The sequence below is a fragment of the Mobula hypostoma genome, chromosome 22 (genome assembly GCF_963921235.1).
Source record: "Mobula hypostoma chromosome 22, sMobHyp1.1, whole genome shotgun sequence".
Lineage (NCBI taxonomy): Eukaryota > Metazoa > Chordata > Chondrichthyes > Myliobatiformes > Myliobatidae > Mobula > Mobula hypostoma.
In genome coordinates, this window is record NC_086118.1 from 8,501,797 (window position 1) to 8,522,015 (window position 20,219).

The window sequence follows — 20,219 nt, forward strand, 5'->3', positions numbered from 1 at the left end:
GAGATCAGTGGGGAGGGATGGGGGGACGAATGGACAAGGGAGTCGCGTAAGGAGCGATCCCTGCGGAAAGCGGGGTGGGGGGGGGAGGGAAAGATGTGCTTAGTGGTGGGATCCCGTTGGAGGTGGCAGAAGTTACAGAGAATAATATGTTGGACCCGGAGGCTGATGGGGTGGTAGGTGAGGACCAGGGGAACCCTATTCCTAGTGGGGTGGCGGGAGGATGGAGTGAAAGCAGATGTGCGTGAAATGGGGGAGATGCGTTTGAGAGCAGAGTTGATGGTGGAGGAAGGGATGCCCCTTTCTTTAAAAAAGGAGGACATCTCCCTCGTCCTGGAATGAAAAGCCTCATCCTGAGAGCAGATGCGGTGGAGACGGAGGAATTGCGAGAAGGGGATGGCATTTTTGCAAGAGACAGGGTGAGAAGAGGAATAGTCCAGATAGCTGTGAGAGTCAGTAGGCTTATAGTAGACATCAGTAGATAAGCTGTCTCCAGAGATAGAGACAGAAAGATCTAGAAAGGGGACAGAGGTTTCAGAAACGGACCAGGTAAACTTGAGGGCAGGGTGAAAGTTGGAGGCAAAGTTAATAAAGTCAACGAGCTCAGCATGCGTGCAGGAAGCAGCGCCAATGCAGTCGTCGATGTAGCGAAGGAAAAATGGGGGACAGATACCAGAATAGGTTCGGAACATTGATTGTTCCACAATTGTTCCCCCCCCCCGTCTCTGCTTTCTGCAGGGATCGCTCCCTACGCGACTCCCTTGTCCATTTGTCCCCCCCAATCCCTCCCCACTGATCTCCCTCCTGGCACTTATCCGTGTAAGCGGAACAAGTGCTACACATGCCCTTACACTTCCTCCCCTACCACCATTCAGGGCCCCAGACAGTCCTTCCAGGTGAGGCGACACTTCACCTGTGGGTCGGCTGGGTTGATATACTGCGTCCGGTGCTCCCGATGTGGCCTTCTATATATTGGCGAGACCCGATGAAGACTGGGAGACCGCTTTGCTGAACACCTACGCTCTGTCCGCCAGAGAAAGCAGGATCTCCCAGTGGCCACACATTTTAATTCTACATCCCATTCCCATTCTGACATGTCTATACAGGACCTCCTCTACTGTAAAGATGAAGCCACACTCAGGTTGGAGGAACAACACCTTATATTCCGCCTGGGTAGCTTCCAACCTGATGGCATGAACATTGACTTCTCTAACTTCTGCTAATGCCCCACCTCCCCCTCGTACCTCATCCGTTATTTATTTTTACACACACATTCTTTCTCTCACTCTCCTTTTCCTCCCTCTGTCCCTCTGACAATACCCCTTGCCCATCCTCTAGGTTCCCCCCCTTTGTCTTTTTCCCCGGGCCTCCTGTCCCATGATCCTCTCATATCCCCTTTGCCAATCACCTGTCCAGCTCTTGGCTCCATCCCTCCCCCTCCTGTCTTCTCCTATCATTTTGGATCTCCCCCTCCCCCTCCCACTTTCAAATCTCTTACTCACTCTTCCTTCAGTTAGTCCTGACGAAGGGTCTCGGCCTGAAACGTCGACTGTACCTCTTCCTAGAGATGCTGCCTGGCCTGCTGCGTTCTCCAGCAACTTTGATGTGTGTTGCTTGAATTTCCAGCATCTGCAGAATTCCTGTTGTTTGCGTTCTAAAAATATTCAACTGGTTAGGCAGTATCTGTTGAGACAAAGGGAGTTAATGTTTCACAGTGAAAACTTTCATTGGAACTGTAGGGGAAATGACTTCAGAGCTATTTACAGTTTGCAGTGGTGGCGCTTATAGAATCTTAAGCATTATGTTTATTTTGGGTTGAGACAACAGTGTCAAGGTACACCGAACACATTGCCTGACATCCATTGTAAAGGGGTGACACATTCTGAGATTATATTTTCCAGCTCCGGATATTTTCCCTGTTGGAATTACCTCGAACTAGGGAGTGTCATTTCAGAATAAGGGCTTTCCCTTTCAAGATGGAACTGAGGAATTTTTTTCCACTAAGGGGTTTTTCATCTTTGCAATCTTGACCCAAAAGAACTGTGGAGAAGAGCCATTGAATATATCCAAGGCCGAAACTGATAGACACTTAAGCTACTAGGGAGTCAAGGAGAAGTGGAATGAGAGTGGTGCTGAAGCCAAGAATGGATTAGCTATGATATTCTTGAAAGACGGAGCAGGTTTGAGGCTTGCTCCTGTTTCTTATGTTCTTAAGAAATAAATAACAACTTTTTCAAGTTCCAATGAATTCACTTAAAAATCTAATTGAGGTAACTTCCAGTTTGTTTTCAGACAGAGAATGGTTGATATCTGGAGTGGGCTGATAGAGGAGGTGGTGGACCATGATGAGGGCTCACTTGCAGTATTGTGAACAGTTTTGGACTAGTTGTCTAAGAAGGGATGTGCTGACATTGGAGAGGGTGGTGAATGTGGTATTCTTTGCCACAGGCAGCTGCAGAGGCCAAGTTTTTATGTATATTTAAGGCAGAGGTTGATAGATTCTTGATTAGTCAGCATGAAGGGATACAGAGAGAAGACAGGAGATTAGGCTGACAGGAAAAATGGATCAGCCATGATGAAATGGCAGAGCAGACTCAGTGGGCCGAATGTGGGTCTTATAATCATGATGTTTAAGAGGCATTTAGACAAGCACTTGAATAAAAAGGGTAAAGAAGGATATGGGCCTAGTGTGGACAAGTGGAATTAGTGTACACGGGGAAAAAATTTGACGTGGACACAGTGCACCGGAAGTTCTGTTTCAGTGCTGTATGATTCAATGACTCTGTGAAAGGATCTTGGAGCAAAGAATGGAAAGTGCAGACTAAAACAGCAAGATCTCTATATGCCTTCAGCTGCTCTGAGTCAGCTCTGAAACATCATTCTCTAACTTCTCCGACTTCCTCTCTTCCTTTGTCTCTCCTTATAAACTACTCTACTGTCCAAACATTTGGTTTCCAGCCTTGTGTGACTGAGTTTCATATTTTATTTCATCGAACTGTTGAGTAGACTTTTAGGACTTCTCACTGCATTAAAGGTGCTATTAATATGAGCTGTTTCTAACATTAAGCAGCATTTTGGCAATAGTGAAATGTCATGCAGTATTGTAGAAAGGCAGTAACTCCTGTACAAACCCTCCCAAGTTTTATCACCAATGTGTTTCAAGTAATTATAAAGAAATTTGTGTTGGTGAGAAGGTGTTTGATTTTGTGTAATGAGCAGATGGTAAGTTTTGAATATGCTCATGGTGCACTAGGCTATATTGATACTTGACTTCTCTTTGAACTTTTCTGGAGTGTCTATCAATGAAAATTCCTCATTCAAGGGAGTGTCAAAAATGCCAATACACTTGCCTGAGCTACTTGTATGCCTAGTTGGAGAATGGGTCTGAAATTCTCAGGGTCAGGTAAAACCCCAGTTCCCATTATAAGTGCTCTTGATGGCATTCTTCTGGGCACCAAAGAACTCTACATCCATTGTTTGTGAAGTATTTCTCAGCAGTATATTAGCCCAATCTTTTTCAACTGTGTAAAGTATAATTTTAATTATCCTAATAATGAGCCTGTAATCTTTTGTATGATCAATATTCCATGGCTGAATGCACTTCCCCCACCCACCCCGATTTCAATTGGAAATAAATTATAGAATCTCATTGCCTAAAAAAGGCCACTTATTATGGCCATTATATCCACAAAGATCAAATGTGTTGTGATAGCATATGAACTTTTATCTTTGCTTCAGTTTAGAACTGATTTCCCAGTTTTGACAAACACAGTTCATTTTGGATATTTAACAAAAGCTCATTTAATAAGTTCCTTCAATTTTCAATCTCATTTTGTATAACAAATCAGAACTTTGATGGAGTCATAGATAGATACAATATGTTTATACACTGATACAGTGAGTTATATGGGGAAGTTCTTTGATTTCAAAGCCACTTGCCCTGATTGGTAACTGAGTTTGTTATTGCCTCGTACCAAACTGCTAAAAAAACATTGTTTTGTATGGTATCCATGCAGATGACTTCATCATGTTAGACAGTACAAGGAAAAACACGAACAGAATGCAGAATAATTTGTGACAATTACAGTGCAGGTCCAATGCAGGTAGACAATATGGTGCAAGGCTATAATGATTGTGAGGGCAAGAGTCCATCTTTTCATACTAGGAGACTGTCAGTAGTCTTATAACATTGAAGCAACATACATCAAAGTTGCTGGTGAACGCAGCAGGCCAAGCAGCATCTATAGGAAGAGGCGCATTCGACGTTTCAGGCCGAGACCCTTCGTCAGGACTAACTGAAGGAAGAGTGAGTAAGGGATTTGAAAGTTGGAGGGGGAGGGGGAGATCCAAAATGATAGGAGAAGACAGGAGGGGGAGGGATAGAGCCGAGAGCTGGACAGGTGATAGGCAAAAGGGGATACGAGAGGATCATGGGACAGGAGGTCCGGGAAGAAAGACGGGGGGGGGGTGACCCAGAGGATGGGCAAGAGGTATATTCAGAGGGACAGAGGGAGAAAAAGGAGAGTGAGAGAAAGAATGTGTGCATAAAAATGAGTAACAGATGGGGTACGAGGGGGAGGTGGGGCCTTAGCGGAAGTTAGAGAAGTCAGTGTTCATGCCATCAGGTTGGAGGCTACCCAGACGGAATATAAGGTGTTGTTCCTCCAACCTGAGTGTGGCTTCATCTTTACAGTAGAGGAAGCCATGGATAGACATGTCAGAATGGGAATGGGATGTGGAATTAAAATGTGTGGCCACTGGGAGATCCTGCTTTCTCTGGCGGACAGAGCGTAGATGTTCAGCAAAGCGGTCTCCCAGTCTGCGTCGGGTCTCACCAATATATAAAAGGCCACATCGGGAGCACCGGACGCAGTATATCACCCCAGTCGACTGACAGGTGAAGTGATGCCTCACCTGGAAGGACTGTTTGGGGCCCTGAATGGTGGTAAGGGAGGAAGTGTAAGGGCATGTGTAGCACTTGTTCCGCTTACACGGATAAGTGCCAGGAGGGATATCAGTGGGGAGGGATGGGGGGGACGAATGGACAAGGGAGTTGTGTAGGGAGCGATCCCTGCGGAATGCAGAGAGAGGGGGGAGGGAAAGATGTGCTTAGTGGTGGGATCCCGTTGGAGGTGGCGGAAGTTACGGAGAATAATATGTTGGACCCGGAGGCTGGTGGGGTGGTAGGTGAGGACCAGGGGAACCCTATTCCTAGTGGGGTGGTGGGAGGATGGAGTGAGAGCAGATGTACGTGAAATGGGGGAGATGCGTTTAAGAGCAGAGTTGATAGTGGAGGAAGGGAAGCCCCTTTCTTTAAAAAATGAAGACATCTCCCTCGTCCTAGAATGAAAAGCCTCATCCTGAGAGCAGATGCGGCGGAGACGGAGGAATTGCGAGAAGGGGATGGCGTTTTTGCAAGAGACAGGGTGAGAAGAGGAATAGTCCAGATAGCTGTGAGAGTCAGTAGGCTTATAGTAGACATCAGTGGATAAGCTGTCTCCAGAGACAGAGACAGAAAGATCTAGAAAGGGGAGGGAGGTGTCGGAAATGGACCAGGTAAACTTGAGGGCAGGGTGAAAGTTGGAGGCAAAGTTAATAAAGTCAACGAGTTCTGCATGCGTGCAGGAAGCAGCGCCAATGCAGTCGTCGATGTAGCGAAGGAAAAGTGGGGGACAGATACCAGAATAGGCACGGAACATAGATTGTTCCACAAACCCAACAAAAAGGCAGGCATAGCTAGGACCCATACGGGTGCCCATAGCTACACCTTTAGTTTGGAGGAGATGGGAGGAGCAAAAGGAGAAATTATTAAGAGTAAGGACTAATTCCGCTAGACAGAGCAGAGTGGTGGTAGAGGGTAACTGATTAGGTCTGGAATCCAAAAAGAAGCGTAGAGCTTTGAGACCTTCCTGATGGGGGATGGAAGTATATAAGGACTGGACATCCATGGTGAAAATAAAGCGGTGGGGGCTAGGTGCGTCCGGTGCTCCCGATGTGGCCTTTTATATATTGGTGAGACCCGACGCAGACTGGGAGACCGCTTTGCTGAACATCTACGCTCTGTCCGCCAGAGAAAGCAGGATCTCCCAGTGGCCACACATTTTAATTCCACATCCCATTCCCATTCTGACATGTCTATCCATGGCCTCCTCTACTGTAAAGATGAAGCCACACTCAGGTTGGAGGAACAACACCTTATATTCCGTCTGGGTAGCCTCCAACCTGATGGCATGAACATTGACTTCTCTAACTTCCGCTAAGGCCCCACCTCCCCCTCGTACCCCATCTGTTACTCATTTTTATGCATTCATTCTTTCTCTCACTCTCCTTTTTCTCCCTCTGTCCCTCTGAATATACCTCTTGCCCATCCTCTGGGTCACCCCCCCCCTTGTCTTTCTTCCCGGACCTCCTGTCCCATGATCCTCTCGTATCCCTTTTTGCCTATCACCTGTCCAGCTCTCGGCTCTATCCCTCCCCCTCCTGTCTTCTCCTATCATTTTGCGTCTCCCCCTCCCCCTCCAGCTTTCAAATCCCTTACTCACTCTTCCTTCAGTTAGTCCTGACGAAGGGTCTCGGCCTGAAACATCGAATGCGCCTCTTCCTATAGATGCTGCTTGGCCTGCTGCGTTCACCAGCAACTTTGATGTATGTTGCTTGAATTTCCAGCATCTGCAGAATTCCTGTTGTTTGCGTTATAACATTGAAGTTTGTCTTTGAGCCTGGTAGTATGAGCTTTCAGGCTTTTCTATCTTCCGTCTTATAGGAGGGGGCAGAGGAGAGAATGTCTAAGGTGCATTGAGTCTTTGGTTATATTGGCTGCTTTACCAAGACGACAAGAAGTGTACACAGAGTCTATAAAATGGAAGTTAGTTTCTTTAATGTGTCCACAGCTCTCTGCAATTTCTATTGATCCTAGGCAGAGCAGTTGCCATACCAAGACATAATGCATCCAGATAAATAGAACACTTTAGATGGTGGATCTGTAAAAAAAAATCAGTGACGGTTGAAGAGAACATACCGAAAATTTTTTAGCCTTCCTCAAGAAGTAGAGGTACTGATGCTTTCTTGGCCATGGCATCTACATTGTTGGACCAGGACAGACTGTTGGTGATGTTCACTCTCAGGAACTTGACTTTAGAAGAATATGTATCTGGGAGCTCTACTACCTGCTGGACATGGTTAATGTTAGTTTATGTCGTGAGGAGGATGTGGAGGAGTTTCATGGTAGATATAAGCAGGCTGTGGGAAAGCATGAGGACATAGCAGATGGAATGTAATGGAGAAAGATATGGGGTTTCTGAAAAATGTTATCGCCAATATATGGGATTTTTCTGTTGTTTTGGTCACCACTGTTTTACTTCCCTATTACACCGCCATCAGGCCACTCTCCATCCTCCAAAAGCTTAATTTTACAGTGCCAAACATTTTATTTCTGATTCCCATTCCTGTTCCGACATGTTGGTCCATAGCCTCCTCTTGTGCCAAGATGAGGCCACCATCAGGGTGGAGGAGCAACATCTTATATTCCATCTGTTAGCCTCCAAACTGATGGCATGAATATCAATTTCTCCTTCTGGTAAAATATTTCTTTTCCCTCCCCTCCCTTCTTCTATTCCCCACTCTGGCCTCTTACCTCTTCTCTCCTTCCTATCACCTCCCCCTGGGTTACCTCCTCCTCTCCTTTCTCCTATGGTTCACTCTCCTCTCCTATCAGATTCCTTTTTCTCCAGCCCTTGACCTTTCCTGCTCACCTGGCTTCACCTACCACCTTCTAACTAGCCTGCCTCCACTCCCCTGCCTTTTTATTCTGGCGTCTTCCTCCTTCCATTTCAGTCCTGAAGAAGGGTCTCAGCTGGAAACATTAACTGTTTATTTATTTTCATAGACGTTGCCTGTCTTGCTGAGTTCCTTCAACACTTTTTTGTATGTTACCCTCCAGTATATGCTAGAAACGAACTAATCCACAGTCTGTGTACAGCGTTCTAAACAAAAGGCATAAGTCCTCCACGGTAGCATTTATATTGCAGCTGCAGAGTTTCTTTGCTGAATATGAATCAGATTTTCCAAATAAGGCTTCCACGTTTTAATCAGTTAAAATCAAATAATTCAAGCTGTAGATATAATCCCATTCCTCTGCAGTTCCTCCTAGCCCTGAAAATTTAGCCTCTCAATGCAACAATACAATTTCATTTTACAATTTTCTACACAATCTATTTGCTATTTGACACATTGTGTTAAGAACATAAGAATTAGAAAGAGCAGGTTATTGAGTCCCTTGTGCTTACTCTGCCGTTAAGTAAGATTAAAGCATGTAATTTACCTCAGCACAATTTTTCTGCATTGACCCTGTCCCCTGATTCCTTTTATATTCAAAAATGTATCAATGGTATGAAAACAAACAGAAACTCTCCAGGGTAGCTACAGATTGTATCAGAAAGCATAGCTTTGAAGTTAAAAGAGGTGCCGACTCCCACGTCACAGATCCTGTGCAGTCTAGAGGAACAAACTATGATGTTTAGACTCTCCAGTGCCAGGCTCTTGATTAAAAAGTAATTGGGGTGGTTTGTAAATTCCTGGTTCCATGTTACCAAGGTCATAAAACAAAAAAGGTAGCAATCAAGAATCTTTCAGGAATTTGAGGTGTGACATCAGAGTTCTGATGAACCAACAAGAAGTGGAAATGTTATAAAACACCAGTGTGGAATACATGAACAAGGTTCCAAAAATATGAGGGTGTCACAGGGCAGAAGTGAGGTGTAGTTGCTAGTACTAAGGAGTAGGTGCTTGAGAAACTGAAAGATCTAAAGGTAGCTAAGTCACCTGGACCAGATAGACTACACCCCAGCTTTTTGAAAGAGGTAGCTGAAGAGATTGTGGAGACATATTTCAAGAATCACTAGATTCTGGAATGGTTCTGGAAGACTGGAAAACTGCAAATGTCACACCACTCTTTAAGAAGAGAGGGAGGCAGAAGGAAGGAAATTATAGGCCATTTAGCCTGACTTCTGTGGTTGTAAAGATGTTGGAGTCCATTATTAAGGATAAGGTTTTAGGGTACTCTAAATTAGACCAAAATCAGCATAGTTTCCTTAAGGGGACAAATCGGTTGGAATTATTTGAGGAAGTAACAGACAGACTAGACAAAGGAGAGTCAGTGGATTTTGTTTACTTGAATTTTCAGAAGGTCTTTGACAAGATGCTGCACATGAGGCTGCTTAACAAGATCATGGCATTGCAGGAAAGATACTAGTACAGATAGAAGATTGGCTGACTGGCAGGAGCAAAAAGACGGAATAAAGGGGGCCTGTTCTGGATGGCTGCTGGAGACAATTGGTGTTCTGCAGGAGTCAGTATTGGAACCACTTCTTTTCGTGTTATATGTCAACAATTTGGATGACAGAATTGGTGGCTTGTAGCCAAGTTGAAGTTTAGAAGAATGAAAGGGGTTCTCATTGAAACTTATCAAATATTGAAAGACCTATGCAGATATACAGAGTGGACATGGAGAAGATGTTTTCTATAATGGGTGAGTCTAGGACCAGAGGGCACAGCCTTAGAATAGAATGATGTCCATTTAAAACAGAGGTGAGGAGGAATTTCTTTAGCCAGAGGGTGATAAATCTGTGGAATTCATTGCCACAGACAGCTGTGGAGGCCAAGTCATTGAGAATATTTAAAGCGGAGGGTGGTAGGTTCTTGGTTAGTCATGGTGTCAAAGGTTACAGTTGAAAGCAGGAGAATAGGATAATGGAATGGTCATTGTGGAATGGCGAAGCAGACTTGATGAGCCAAGAGGCCTAATTCTGCTCCTCTGTCTCATGGCCTAAAATAGAATAGGTTATTGTTTCTCTAACTAGGTTAGACTAATTACACAGGTATATTTATTGAGTTGTACAACTTGTCTATTTTTGCCTATCTATACCAATCCCATTTACTTGCATTAGGTACATATCCTTCTGTGCCTTGTCAGTTGGTGTACCCATCTGAGTATTTCTTAAATATATGTGACACCACAATCTCCTTCGCAGTGCATTCCAGATATCTATCACACTCTGTTTAAAAAAGAAAATCCATCAACTCTCCTTTAAAGCTCCAACTCACCTTAAACCTATGCCATCTGTTTTTTCAGTGTGACCTAATCTTCTGGACCAACCTGACATGTGGGAACTGGTCAATTGCCTTACTAAAGTCTGTATAGACCCTGTTTACCACCTTGCCTTCATCAGTCTTCTTAAATACTTCAGTTAAATTAGACAAGATTTCCATAAGACTATAAAATATAGGAGCAAAATTAGGCCATTTGGCTCATGTAGTCTATTCCATCATTTCATCATGGCTGATCCATTTCCCTTTCAGCAAATGTCCTGCCTTTTCACATATCCTTTTATGCCCTGATTAATCAATAATCTATCAACCACTGCCTTAAATATATCCAATAACCTGACCTCCATAGTCACCTGTGGCAATGAATTCTACAGATTCACCATCCTCTGGTAAAAGAAATTCCTCCTCATCTCCATTCTAAATGCATGTCCCTCAATTCTGAGGCTGTGTCCTCTAGTCTTACACTCCCCCACCATAAGAACATCCTCTCCATATCCACTCTATTGAGGCCTTTCAACATTTGATAGGTTTCAGTAAGGCCCTTCTCATTCTTTTGAATTCCAGTGAGCACAGGCCTAGAGCCATCAGATGCTCCTCATATGATAAGTATTTCAATCCGTTTGTCCATCTTCCCTTGCACAAAATCATACTGGTTATCAACAATCAGCTTCTGCATTTCCAAACACATATAAATAATATCCCTTAGAATTTTCTCCAATAACTTCCCTACCACTGACGTATTTCTCTCCAGCCTGTAATTACCTGGCTTATCCCTGCTTCTTTCTTAAATAACTTCAGTGTAGTGGACCTGTGGCCAAATAAAATAGACATACTACTGCCAGGCCCTTGATGTCCCCTCCCTCCTTCTCATAGCATCTTCTGATAGATCTCATCTGGCCAAGAGGATTTACCTATGCTTATCTGTTCCAGGGAATCCAACACCTCCATCTTGATACTGACATGTTCCAGACTTTCAGTGTACCCCTTACCCACATCTCCTAGTTCTATACATACTTCCTTTGATCTCGAAGAAGATCCACCCTTTCTCTATCTATCTACTTGCTTCCAATGTACTTACAGAATGTCCTGGGATCCTCCTTTACCTTACTTGGGAAGAATGTTTCATTGCCCCTTTATGTCCTCATTTCTTTTTAAATTCTCTCCTCCAGTCTCTGCATTCCTCAAAGGGCTCATTCATTTCCAATTCCCTACTCCTAATACATATTTTGTTTTTATCCCCCTAATTAAACCTTCAAAATCCTTTGTCACCCAAGGTTCCTTAATCCTGCCTTCTTTGCCTTTCATCCTTCCTAGAACATGTTAGCCCTGAACTCCTCCAGAGACTTTGAAATACTATCACTTTTTAGATGTCATTTTACCCACATCCTCTGTTAAAATCGGCCTTCTCCAGATTTAGGATTTTTAAATTGAGGGCCAGCATCCCTCTCCACAACTACCTTATAATATATAGAATTAAAGTCGCCATCACCACCTGTACAGTTCAACTTCCCAGGATTAAGAGGAATATGGCTCTGTCTTTAAGCGTTTTGTCATATGGCCTTGCATTTCAATCAATGTCCACAGTGGTCTGTCCTCCAGCAGCTCTTCCCATTTTAATCAACCTCTGAAAACTGGTAGATATTTTGAAGGTGAAATAATTTGTTCCCCTCCTTCCTCTTTCAAGTTAATTTATTAAATTATCTTTGATTTAGTTGGAGAAACTTTTAACTTCCTTCGCATCCAGCATGAACAGCTAAAATATTGTTAGATTGCAAAGATCTGCCATCCTAATCAATCCCTGCTTGCCTTTGTCTTAGGTGAGATCTTCTTTATCTGTTCAAGGTACCTATCAGAGCCACATTCAAACTTGATTAATACATGAATATTGAGTCCTTCAGTGATAATTAAAGCTCCAAATTGTCTCCTAAGCAGAGAGTTTTAAAGTAAATCAGAGCTTTCCTTTCGTGCACTCAACAGTCAAACTAGATATAGTACTTCAACCTCCAGTCAGGTTATGAACTCTCAACCTCGCGAAGGGAGAATGCTGCAAATCCATTAACCGATGGCGTAGCATTGCTAGAGTTCATGACTTATTGCCTGCCTCTTAAATATCAGCTGTCAAAATTCACCCATGGGGGAGCAAGCTGTAGCTGGCCCCAATTACTTTCCATATTCTGAATCACTGATAGCAGCACTCTGCTTTAAGATGGCTTTTATCAATGCCTGTCAATGAGGGAGAGTGGAGGCACATGCAGAGCAGAGTTGTTTTATTCTTACTGTCCTGCTGATTGGGATTAATCTATAAACTATTTCTGGTCTGTAACTTGTACACATTGTCCAGCCTCTGCCATCTGTCAGTCTCTCTGCTCCAGTCAATTGGCCTAAAGTGGCTGACTGATAAGGAAAATATGGCACTTAAGTGGATAGGAATTGAAATTCAACATCCAAACAATTCTCCTTAGTACTTGCACTCCAGAATTTCTGATGATGGAGAAATGCTTTACTGTTTGAATAAGAACTTGGTATTTGTGCTATATTGTAGGCCACCATCACTGTATCGTCTCGTGATATCAGTCCTACAATACATTATATAAAAGGGCTGATAACAGAAAGTCTTAGAAATATTGAGCAAATCTGTGGAGAGGGAAAAATTAAATATTTCATTGGAAGTAGAAAAGGTTGATACTATAATTTCAATGGTTTAATGGTTCAATTTAATATCAGAGAATGTATATAGTATACAACCTGAAATTCTTACTCTTTGCAGACATCCATGAGACAGAAGAAAAACCCCAAAGAATGAATGACAGAAACATTAGAACCCCAAAGCCCCTCCCCCTTCCATGCACAAGCAGTGGCAAAAACATCCCCCCCCCCATCACTTACTCCAGCAAAAGGCATCAGCCCAGCAAAGGCTAAACTGAAAGTAGTAAAGGCCATCACCTTTTCAATTGTCTGGGATGCTAGAAATATCTCCTGCAATAAGATAGGATGATGCCATGAAAAGGGGAGGGTGGAGCTTTTTGATGGTTGGTGGGCAGGACATGGTCCTTGTTACACACCAGTAGGATGTATATACACCAATATATTGCCCAGCTGTTAAACACACTGTTGATGTAAGTAAAGTAAGGTGGTCTGTTGGTTATCGTGTTGGACCAACAATCAGAGGTTTGGGATTGAAATCAGTTTACCATAACAAGCAGTGGAACTGAATTCAATTCTGGTTAATTTTGCGTTGGCGATTGAAAAATAATTATTTTGGGTACCTGGATGAAATTTATACCACATAGTTAATTCTTAATAGTTTCAGGGTAACTCATGTTGATGCAATAATGTTATTGTCTCTAGCACTCATATTCCAACAAAAGAAAGAGTAACGTGACACAATTAGCTTTGATTTCTGTTGTATTGGTTCTGTAATGCATTGTTCTAATGAACTTTTTCTTTTCTTCCATTAGATATTACTGCTGGCAGATGGGAACTCTGAGAGCTTCTTGTATCAGACCCTGCCATTCTTATCTACCTTGGAATTGAAAGATGGCAAGGCTACAGCCTACGTTTGCCAGAACTTCAGCTGTTCGTTGCCAGTTACCTCAGTTGCCGAGCTCAAAGCATTACTTATTAAATGATGTGACAGTCACTCAGCACAAAGACACGGAGCAACAACAGACAAATTACTTACTATAAATGCCTGTGAATATTGTTGATTTTTAATACTTTATTTAACCTCAGGAGAAAAATTTTGTGCAAGTCGAAATGATCTTCTTTTCAGCTTAGTGTGATGGCACAAAACGGGTGATCATTTTATCTCCAATAGTAGTTTTCATTTCAGAATCAGAATCCAGTGTAATATTACCGATATGTTGTGAAATTTGCTGTATGCAGCAGCAATATATTGGGATACATAATAATGAGTAGTGAGGTAGTGTTCATGGGTTCAATGTCCATTGAGAAATTGGATGGCAGAGGAGGGGAAGAAGCTGCTTCTGAATCATCGAGCATGTGCCTTCAGGCTCCTGTACCTCCTCCCTGAGGTACAATGAGGGCATATCCTGGATGATGGTGGTCCTTAATGAATGATGCTGCCTTTTTGAAGCATCGTTCCTTCAAGATGTCCTGGATGCTGGAGAAGCTAGTGCTCATGATGGAACTGACTGAATTTACAACTTTCTGATCCTTATAAGATGTTGTAGTTCTGATAATTGAGTAATTTGGCTGAGTTCATCTTTAGAACGATACAATCAAACATAATCTAGTTTCCTTGTATTTGAGGGAGCACTGGAGGCACCATTTTATGCATAACCTGTTAAATGGGGTCACTGCCTTCCCTCTGAACAAGATTAAATAATCCCATGGTATTATTTCAATGACAAGTATAGGAGATCACTCTGGCTTCCTGCCCAAATTCATCACCCAATATTAAGTATAATTGCTGTTGACAGAGCTTGCCATGTATGACTTGACTCCTTACACCAGTGACTGCAGACCAAATCTACATCAGTGGATTTAAAGGACTTTGAGATGTCACGAGATTGTGAAAGGCATTATGCTTTACCATCTTGGAAAATAGATAGCCTATGGAACTGTCGGCACGCTTACCACCCTTTCATCATAGTTCTCCCAGTTGATTCCCATTCACCTTAATGGTACACATTCCACCAGAACTCCCTAAGGCCCTTCCATCCATGAAGCAAGCTGTATTCTCTGCGTCACCTGAAAAAGAAGTATTATTTCCCCAAACCAATTCCCTTTTCTTTTACTCAGTGCCATAGTTAGTTTATAACTTGGATTGCTAATATGTGATTCTTCTTCCATTTGCACTGTGTTCCAATCCCTGCCTCTCTCATTATTCACCTTAATGAGCACTGAAGATAATGATGTTATGTATTACCATGCATGAACCAGAGCACATTCCTCCTGATGGATTGGCCACGATTCATCCTGTGGATATAATTTGGACTTCAAATGCAAGTAGCTCATTAGTGGAGAATGACTTTTTAAATCGTAGGGTCAACATCGTATATCCCTTATGATTTCTGAAACTGAAACAAACTTGGGATAGTGATATAACAAATAACAATGTTTTCCAAAAGAACAATTACCTAAAGATTAGATGCAAATAAATAATATTTCCCTGTGGACTTTCTCTGGTGAAGTTCCTTGCTGACATTATCTGTAAGATATTTCAAAACCACAGCTTGATAATTTTTGACTCCTTAAATGTTTGATAAGTACACCTGACATATTATAATGAACTGATTAAGATGTGTTAACAGATTAAGCAGATGCTTCAGTCTGAATTCTGTTCTCATTCATTAAATGCCCATCAGTTATGTATATTTTGCTCATTTACCATTAATTCAGCCCTTTTCTCTGCAACAAATAGAGTCATTCCAGGGGAATGAAAGGAAAACTCATCACCCTGGACTGGAAAAAATGGCAGATGGAGTTTAATACTGACAAGTGTGAGGTATTGCACGTTGGAAGGACAAACCAAGGTAGAACATACAGGGTTAATGGTAAGGCACTGAGGAGTGCAGTGGAACAGAGGGATCTGGGAATACAGATACAACATTCCCTAAAAGTGGTGTCACAGGTAGATAGGGTCGTAAAGAGAGCTTATGGTACATTGGCCTTTATTAATCAGAGTATTGAGTATAAGAGCTGGAATGTTATGATGAGGTTGTATAAGGCATTGGTGAGGCCGAATCTGGAGTATTGTGTTCAGTTTTGGTCACCAAATTACAGGAAGGATATAAATAAGGTTGAAAGAGTGCAGAGAAGGTTTACAAGGATGTTGCTGGGACTTGAGAAACTCAGTTACAGAGAAAGGTTGAATAGGTTAGGACTTTATTCCCTGGAGCGTAGAAGAATGAGGGGAGATTTGATAGAGGTATATAAAATTATGATGGGTATAGATAGAGTGAATGCAAGCAGGCTTTTTCCACTGAGGCAAGGGAAGAAAAAAACCAGAGGACATGGGTTAAGGGTGAGGGGGGAAAAGTTTAAAGGGAACATTAGGGGGGCTTCTTCACGCAGAGAGTGGTGGGAGTATGGAATGAGCTGCCAGATGAGGTAGTAAATGCGGGTTCGTTTTTAACATTTAAGAATAAATTGGACAGATACATGGATGGGAGGTGTATGGAGGGATATGGTCTGTGTGCAGGTCAGTGGGACTAGGCAGAAAATGGTTCGGCACAGCCAAGAAGGGCCAAAAGGCCTGTTTCTGTGCTGTAGTTTCTATGGTTTCTATGGTAATCTATAGAACTCCAATTCTAGCTCCAAATTTAAATGCTGATTGCAGGGGAATGAAAGGGCAAACTCATCAGGAAGGACCATCATTGCCCCTGTTATTCAGCCCTTCCCAGCTGATGAGCAACCTTCCCCTATCTCCTACTAGCCCTCTTTAAGGTTGACTTTTGTAGCATGTAGTAGACTGCAGTCCTCTCTGTGGAATATCACTGAGTTACCTGAGTGGTACAAACTTTGGAGATGCATCTTGTATGTCCTTGATGACATACCTCACAGAGATCCTCACCAGACCAATCAGAGTAGAAAAAAAGGAACAGTCCTTGTATCCAAAGGCCAGCTTTCTGTACAGTGTGTTGCTGAAATATGGTGGAAACCTCAAATTATAAGTTCACCAGAAAAACGATATCACCCATAAGCAATTGTAGTCAGTAAACTTCAGAAAGGATATAAATTCTTAGAACGCTTTTCTAAAATATTTTCAGGGTTGGTAGATTTCAATACGAGGGTGCATAGCGGTTAGTGTGACATTATTACAGCTTGGAGCATTCTGGAGTTCAGAGTTCAATTCTGGTGCCTCCTGTAAGGAGTTTGTACGTTCTTCCTGTGCAGGTTTCCTCCCACGTTCCAAAGATGTACCGGTTAGTAGATTAGCAGGTCATTGTAAACTGTCCTGTGATTAGGCTAGGGTTAAATAGGTGGGTTGCTTGGCAGAGCAGCTCATTAGATGGATGGGCCTGTTCTAATTATTTGGAGTTTTACCTTGAATAAAAACAGAGAAGAGATTTGTCAGAACCTGTTCTCATCAGTTCAAGGAGTAGGGAACATAGACAAATAATGGAGAGGGAAATAGGAATATCTTTCTGTGTGGCCAATGTGCATAACCTAGTACTCGCTGCCATAGTGTTGGTAGAAGTAGAAATGATTGTAAGTTTCTAAAAGCACTCCAGGGAAAACTATTTTCAAGAGTATTGGGGATAAAAGGGGAAGTAGATGAATGCAGTCACCTGGAGCTTCGCAGAGTACTGGAATTTTATATGTGAGTGAGATTCTGTACAAAAACTGTATCCACAAACTCAGATAACCTGAGTCTTTTCTCTCAGATTTAGGGTATCAACAACTAGAGCGCGTTGATGTAGGGTTAGAGAGGAAATGTTCAATAGGACCATGAGTGGCAACATTTTTACTCAAAGGGTGGTATTTATGTGGAATGAGCTGCCAGATGAAATGGTTGAGGCAGGTACAATAACAACTTCTAAAAGACAGTTGAACAGATAAAGTTATTAAGACCATAAGATAAAGGAGCAGAAGTCGGCCATTCGGCCCATCGAGTCTGCTCCGCCATTTTATCATGAGCTGATCCCACTTAGTCCCACTCCCCCACCTTCTCACCATAACCTTTGATGCCCTGGCTACTCGGATACCTATCAATCTCTGCCTTAAATACACCCAATGACTTGGCCTCCACTGCTGCCCGTGGCAACAAATTCCATAGATTCACCACCCTCTGGCTAAAAATTTTCTTTTGCATTTCTGTTCTGAATGGGCGCCCTTCAATCCTTAAATCATGCCCTCTTGTACTAGACTCCCCCATCATGGGAAACAACTTTGCCACATCCACTCTGTCCATGCCTTTCAACATTTGAAATGTTTCTATAAGGTCTCCCCTCATTCCTCTAAACTCCAAGGAATACAGTCCAAGAGCGGACAAATGTTCCTCATATGTTAACCCTCTCATTCCCAGAATCATTCTAGTGAATCTTCTCTGAACCCTCTCCAACGTCAGCTGGAACGCGAGTAAAGCTGCACACACACCAGACACAGCAGGGCACTAATTTTGATTACTTGCATGTCCTAAGCATCAAATATGCACTGGCATGCTCTGAACCCTTTAATGTTAAGTGAAATATTGTTGACTGCATAATCATAGAAGCATGGAAAATAAGTGGTGGTCATTTGAACTATCATAACCAAAGTATTTAAATAGACCCAGGTTGTCTAATCTGAACTTCCAGCACTGGGTCCATGGCTTTACAGATCATAGCTCTGCCCTCTCCATATGCAAGTACTGTTTGAATACGGTGATATTTCTGCTTCCACCTTTTTGGGAATAAGTTCCAGAGCTCCCCAGTCACTAGGTCAAGGGTTTCCAACTTTTTTTATGCATGAACCCTGACCATTAACCATGGACTAGGTGAAAAATCTCATCTTCTCCCCACTTCTTAGAAACAACATTTTTAAATCTATGTCCTTGGCTTTTGATCACTCTATAGTCCCCTTCTATTAGCCCTCATAATTCTTTACATCTCCCTTAAATTTCCCATCAACTCCTCTGTTTCCTACAGTACTCAAAATCCTCTGTTCTATACAGTACAGAAAACCTAACTACTGCTGACAATTCCAGCATTCATGCTCTGAAATGCTGTGCTTCACTCAACAAGAAAATGTATCACGTATGCCTAGGTCTTAGTCCCTCTGTGTCATTTAGGATGCTCTCCATTGGTTTGTTCCCTTGTTGTCCTTCCCCAACTGCATTAATTTGTACTTTGTAAATTCCCTATACTGTATCACAATTCTACCCAGTGTCAGGCCATCAATACTTCCTGCAGGCTAACACTTTCCCCCTCACTTTCACCCACATGGATAGCCTTAGGCACTCTGCAAACTTCTTCATTCTGTTCAACTCTAAATCAATAATATGTATTATAAAAAGGAATGAAACTAAATATTAAGCCCTGTGGAACCCCTATCAGTAACAGCCTTCCCGTCAATTCTCTCAAAACACACCCCTTAACCGTTTAGTGTCCAATTTTCCTATCTCCCTTAGACTCCTTGGCTCTTACCTTTTTGCAAGGTCTTGTATAAATCCTTACAAAAATGCAAATGAATTAACTCAAACACAATGCCCCCATCAAACCACCTTCTCACCTCCTCAAATATTTAATAAGCTTAATCAGACACAAATTTGCCTACTACATTTATGCTGACTGTCCTTGATTAAGCTATGCCTTTCTGAATGAAGGTATACACTGTCCCTAAAGAATCTGCCCACTAATGAAGTTGAACTGGCCATAGTTAATCCATTTATCCTTCATGTTGCAAGCAATGGCCTTATGGTTTATCCTTAGACTATAATGTGGATAGGGAGAATTGTTGATTGGAAACCTCAACAACTTCATTGTTTACAAGGGGTGATTGATATGTTCATGGCCTAAGGTAGAAGGAGTCAATTTTAGAAAACCTAGTACATTTATTTTTCAACATAGGCCCCTCCTACATTTACACAGTTAGTCCAGCAGTCATGGGGCACATGGATCTTGAACCCCCAGAAAGTGTCTGCAGATGGATGACTGATAAGTTCATGGCCTAAGATAGAAGGAAATGAGTTATACAGCTCTTGATAAATGCACGTGCAGTTCAACTCTTTGAGTGATTATGCAGAAAGTTTGAAATTAATAACTCATCTTCTTCTACCTTAGGCCACGAACTTATCAATCACCCCTGATGCATAATTAACTGATGAGTTATTAACTTCAAACTTTCTGCATAATCACTTAAGGAGTTGAACTGCACGTGCATGTAACGAGAGCTGTATAACTCATCACCTTCTACCTTAGGCCACAAACCTATCAATCACCCCTGCTGTGGACACTTTCTGGAGGTCCAAGATCCATATGCTCCACGACTGCTGGACTAAGTGTAAAAATGTAGGAGGGGACTGTGTTGAAAAATAAATGTGCCAGGTTTCCTAAAGTTGACTCCTTCTACCTTAGGCCACGAACTTAAGAATCACCCCTCGTATATATTTTAACAGTTTAGGATGTATTTCATCTAAGCCTAGTGGTTTATATACATTCAAATAATCTAAA

At 42.4% G+C, this 20,219-nt stretch overlaps 1 protein-coding gene across 3 annotated transcripts in view; it reads left to right on the forward strand.

Annotated features, from left to right (window-relative positions):
• Positions 1 to 15,921, forward strand: part of spata20 (spermatogenesis associated 20) — a 479,531-nt gene extending 463,610 nt beyond the window's left edge. For 2 of the 3 annotated variants that reach the window (XM_063074196.1, XM_063074195.1), the window contains exon 16: positions 13,560 to 15,920. In XM_063074196.1, coding sequence (XP_062930266.1) covers positions 13,560 to 13,730 — 171 coding nt within the window. In that variant the 3' untranslated portion in view covers positions 13,731 to 15,920. Of the gene's footprint in view, positions 1 to 13,559 lie in introns of all 3 variants that reach the window. The other variant, XM_063074197.1, reaches the window with a different exon arrangement.
• Positions 15,922 to 20,219: the final 4,298 nt, after the last annotated feature.